At 45.0% G+C, this 5,621-nt stretch overlaps 1 protein-coding gene across 1 annotated transcript; it reads right to left on the reverse strand.

The window, feature by feature from the left end:
* Positions 1 to 882: 882 nt before the first annotated feature.
* Positions 883 to 4,759, reverse strand: LOC119307840 (probable polygalacturonase). Its single transcript, XM_037583930.1, has 6 exons — positions 4,484 to 4,759; positions 3,836 to 4,135; positions 2,804 to 2,924; positions 2,530 to 2,704; positions 2,377 to 2,447; positions 883 to 1,996 (listed from the first exon to the last, which is right to left on the reverse strand). Exons 1-6 carry the CDS (start codon positions 4,493 to 4,495, stop codon positions 1,326 to 1,328), a joined length of 1,350 nt encoding a protein of 449 aa, XP_037439827.1. The 5' UTR covers positions 4,496 to 4,759; the 3' UTR covers positions 883 to 1,325.
* Positions 4,760 to 5,621: the final 862 nt, after the last annotated feature.

Genomic DNA, 5,621 nt, shown 5'->3' on the forward strand with positions numbered 1-5,621 from the left:
TTGCATATTTGCTTGCGTGCATGCATGCACACTTGGATGCCTGCCGGGCCTCGTGCTGGTCCAGTATTTTGTCATCAACTCGGTCGGAGACATCATGATAAGGTCGTCCAACGAATCCATCCATATTCTACCGATTTCCAGATGGGAGGTAGCTGGTGTGTTTTGTGCTCATTCTTCTCAGCAGTAAATCCGCTGGATTTTTGCGTTCAGCAGTAATAAATCCACTGGACCCGCAACAGCAGCAGCAGCAGCATAGCATTACCCAACAGGAAATCAACATCCACCGTTGACCGCCCTCAGAATTCAAAGGCCGTACTGCAGCAGCATCTGGACGTTAATATTTTGGATGCATCTTCTGCAATGATATGATGCACCACATGGCCACCTTGGTTTTATTCTGAACCAACCAGGATCCGATGCTGCTGCTGTTTTTTCTTTTTACAGAACCTTCTACTGCCTTGGTTCAGCAAGTGAAAACGGCCACTGCAGTAGTACAGTACAATCAATTATCTCATGAGCAGTAGACGGTGGTGGCGTCAGAAGAGTGATTACCCTTGTTCCCAGCGTGTACAATCTTGGCAAAGGTGGCAGGTTGGTTGCACATGCTGCCCAAGTGACGCCAGACGAGTACAGGAGACATTAGCTATCAGCCATCAGTGCCAGCTCCTCTCCGCGGCGGCCGCTTATTTTTATCCGGTGATTTGGTACTGATGCAGCTGGCCAAAGCTTGCACAAATGGCAACCCCAGCATGATATGAGCTTGCGACATGACATGGCGACAAAGCCAAGCCAATAAAACCCCACAGAGAGACAAAGAAGCCATCAAAACCGGCCTAACAACCCCATTGAAACCAATTTATTTGACAGCCAGGACAAGGAGCATGCTGTGCTACAGGGGCCAGCCTGTGCATCCCAGGATAACATGTGAGGCTGTTTTATTGGATGCTCACAAGATGATGATGACAAGATGTACAGGGTCACCTTAACATATTGTATAATGTTTATTTTATATATGGCAATAAAATAAACAACAATATAAACCAACTCTTTGGACTCAGACAACCTACCGGACAAAATTTCTTACAGATTGAATGAACAAATGTAACTGTACAAGGAAACACCTCTCTGGACTCATCAAGGACGCCAGCCAAATTTTTGTATTATGAGCCTCAAAGCTGACTGTACGAAGCCCGATGATTCTTTGATGCACCTATAACGGAAGAGAATTTTTTGGGGGGAAAGATGGTGATGAAGCTACAGCTTGATGTCTCCAGATTGTACATGGACAGAAACATGAAAGGATGAATATTGGGTGCTATATGCATTTACGCTGTCGCGAGGGCATGGTACCTAAGGGTGGATGAGCAGATGGAGGAATTTGATGATTGACTGTGGAGGTCGGAACAAGCCTCGGGAAATACCGACTCGGAGTATCCAGAAACGTTGGAGCAAGACCAAGAGGCAGAATGCGCTGAATCAGCTATGGTGAAATTGATATTGGAGAGGCAGATATTGGTGAAAGGATCGCCATCGATTCCCGACAAAACTCCTGCAAACGAAATGTTTATTCCAACCATGTCTTTTAAGGTGATTCCACTGATCTCCGGGAGTGCAGACAAATCAAAATGTTCATCAGGATGGCTTGACCAATCGCCGGTGAACTCGATTGCAACATGGACATCTTCCATCTGGACATTTGATACTATCGCATCCCTTATATAACCACCACGGCCTGGTGCTGTCCTGAAGGAGATACCTTTGGATGAACCGTGAATATAAAGGTGATCAACATGAACATCCGAGATCCCACCAGACATCTCACTGCCAAATGCAAGAGCAGCTCCCAGTGAGGCTTGCAGATCCACTCTAGTAATGTGAATGTCTGAGGTTGGCCTTCCAAATGTAATGCCATAGTTGTCCCACCCACTTTTTAATGAGATGGCATCATGACCGACACTAATTATGCTGTCCTCAATGCACAGATTCGAGCATGAATCTGCATAGAAAATAGTACAGAAGTTATTCACAATATTCAGCCATGCTACTGAAGTAGATCAATGTTCGCAAAGAACTTGTACAAAAATAACACAAGCAATTTAAGGAAACAATAGATTTATCTTGCGGTGAGTAGATATGAGGTATTTTATTCTGATTCCTTTCAATACCGAGTAGGTTATTTTTACTAGCTCCTGGAACGCATCCAAATACATATAATGGCAACTCAAATTAAGTAGCAAAACACGCTTAATTGTGGAAAAAATATTTATGTGTGTGAATTTAGAATATAAATATCCAATCAAAAGCTAATAGATAATTTAGGTTAAATATAATGCATGGGCTTTTACTAAAGTAGCAGCACATGAAGAGCAGTGTTACCTGGGACAATTCCATTGGTGAGTGGAGCATCCAATTCAGTCTCGATTGTGACATTACTGATTGTTACATTGCTGGAAAAAAAACATGTCAGTACATCTCTCAAACATTAAGAATGGGTTTAGAATTATCTCTGGAAAAAAAATGTCAACATACCTGCAATACACAGGATGTATACCCCATGCTGGGGAATCTAAGAATGTCAAGTTCGAAATCACAATTTCTTCCGAATACTCAAACTCCACAAGATGAGGCCGGCTATAATTCAATTTATTCGAGCGAAACCAGTTCCACCATATCAAACCCTGGCCGTCTACGATTCCATTGTTCCCTGTAGAAAATATATTTTAAATGCGATTATAAATTGAATATAGTAAACCAAATAACAAACCACATTAAATTCTGATGTCTGATAGAAGACTGTATTTACCTGTAATTATGACATCCGTAACATTGTGCCCATTTATTAAGCTGCGATGCCTTGCACCCGGAAGATCAATTCCTTGGCCATATGATGGCAAAGGTTCCACAATTGGCCATTGTGTCACATCCTGCAGTGCAAATGCAAATTCATAGTGAATTTCAAATACAATTAATATTGAATTAATTCCTGAGACTAAAAAGAATACATGAGGTATAAATAAGGAGTTTCTTCCTTTTAGACTAATTTATGCTGCCTATGTTGTCCTACTTCTCATAATTTCAAACTTCAAAACAATGTAGTAGCATAAAACTCAACAAGACGCCCTCCACTCTGCGATATGCACAAAATATTGTGTATTACAGGCAGGCAATCAAAATCAGCCTACTAGCAGGCATGATTAAAGAAAGCAGCTTGACTTCAAAACAATCCAAGTACAAATTGTTTTTCCTTGTTTGCTGGCCTCACATGGACAGCTATGTGTCACCATCCGATACCCATTTTTATTAGGAAAGAGAAAACCGATGGGCAGATAGTCGAATATTGGGCCGCTAATGTTTATAAATTTTTATATACGCGGAAACCCCATGTATAAGAAAATTCATAGTGATTTCTAAATATGCGCAATACCAAAATAATGAATATACTCACACGAAAACGACTTTCAAGGTAAACATCACATATGACCTCTACCTAGAGACATGTCAAATCGTTCCAACTAAACATCTTTCACCAACCATACATAAACGAACAAATAAGCTGACAACTAAGAATATTGCAAGTTCCTAACAGTTCTCAATGTTAATGCAATTGAAAGCGACAAATAAACCCACATTCATGCAACGATGCCTGAAAAGTCAATTGATATCAAGAGAACATCCTAAGCTCCTACTGTCAGTGTGAAAAAAAGCAGTAGGTAATGGTATGCCACATCAATCCTGGAATAGGAGAACATCCAATCCGTGGAATCAGCAGCCTTGCAGAATTCTCATGCTGATAAAATGGGAAGGCGTTTAACAAGTCACTAATGTGGAGAACAACCTCGGTGCCGATGATGACAGCGTCCTTCTCCAGGAAAAGGGTGAGGTGGCTGGTGAGGTTGAAGCTGCCGGTGAGCCACCGCCCCTTGGGCACGTACAGCTGTGCGCCGCCCTTGTCGGCAAAGGACCGCAGGTAGAAGATGGCGTTCTGGAAGGGCACCGTATTGACGGTCAGGCCGTCGCCGACGGCCCCAAACTCAGTGATGGTCACGCTATGTGGCCGCGGCCGCCCGCTGTACCGCGCACATTGCGCCTCCCCCTGCGCGAGCCCAATTACGGTAAGCAGCGATGCCAGAACTACCTGCAACAAAACAGAGCAGCACAAGAACACGAACCAGTCAGTACTAGTTTGCACTGCAACTCCATGAATCCAACACGAAGCTTCAAAAAGATTTCCAGATCAATCAGGAAATCCAATTCGCAAGAAGCAAGAAACCGCGCGTCGGATCGCAAGATCTCAACAGGAGGATCTCGAATTTGGGGAGGACACCAAGCGGCGGAAATCAATAGCAGTGGGGCGCCCTAGCTCACCACGGCGCCGTGCAACAACCAAACTGAACCAATCTGGGAAGGAAGCGCCGTGAAGAGCACCTTCTCGGCCAAAAAACCACAGGAATTCCTTAACCCAAGCGGTGATAAACGTACTTACTAGACTCGCCATGAGTGTCCCCCTTTGCGGCAGAAGGGGGAGAGCGGAGCGGCGAACCAAAGGGCAGGGGCCGAGAAGACGTAGCTCCAGGAACCGCAGGAGAGGAAGACGAAGGCAAGCTGCTAAGTAATCGGCTTCGGACTGAGAGAGGAGGATGAGGAAGGGGGAGGCGGTGGGGAGAGAGAAGAAGAAGAAGAAGCAGCAGCAGCAGCCCCAGCAGAGCTGAAGTTTTGATGATTGGGTATGATACAGCTTGGCTTGTACTAGTATTTGTTTAGTCTTCTAGTCTTTAGGCATGAAAGAAAAATGCATAAATATTATGCAAAATCTACGCTTGGGACTAAAGAAAGAGGGAGGAATAGATCTTAGAAGAAAGGAGAGGAGAGGTTGACCAGTGACCAGCTAGCTCATATGGTGGTGGTAGTGGTGGCGGCGGCGGTGGCGGTGGCGGCGGCGGTGATGGTGGCGGTGGCGAGCATCCGACGACATGCTCTTTAAAAGGCTCGTCGGCGACCTGGTGGGTTCACATTCTCTCTCGAGCTCACAGACGATCAGTGTCAGCGCTCGATCTCGCTGCCACTAGTGGTGACGAACATCGGATGAGCTCGACGACAAGGTCTGACGAAAGGGATGGGAGAAGGAAGGTGAAGGGGTAGTAAGAGAGGAGAAGAGAGTCGGGAAAGAAATGAAGGAAGAAAGAAGAAGATTGCGGGAAAAAAGGGATTGAAGGAGAAAGAAAGACGGATAGGAACAAGGCGGTTTGCGCCCCGATGCGCCAAGGGGTCGTCTTGTCGCAACATCGTCCTCAATAATAAACTACTAGAAATCATAGGTGAGCCAATATCCAGTCACATAATGCTCGAGCTAAAATTAACACCGAAAAGTAAAATTGCAACTGGATCGTAATATCAACTTCTACTCAGATTTGCTCCGGCCATCGCCGGGGTGGAACCACTTGGGGTCATCGAACCACCGCCACGCTTCTCCAACTCCGGAGAACCAGAGGAAGAAGATATGTACTCTAAGACAAAGTTGAATCGCCCCCATAAGGACACTTCCAGGCCAGGGAGAAGAAGAGGAACCGACGATGATAAGCTTGACAAGAAAAAATTCCATTAGGCCGCCCTGCGGCCAGAAG

Source organism: Triticum dicoccoides, chromosome 5B, assembly GCF_002162155.2.
Source record: "Triticum dicoccoides isolate Atlit2015 ecotype Zavitan chromosome 5B, WEW_v2.0, whole genome shotgun sequence".
Lineage (NCBI taxonomy): Eukaryota > Viridiplantae > Streptophyta > Magnoliopsida > Poales > Poaceae > Triticum > Triticum dicoccoides.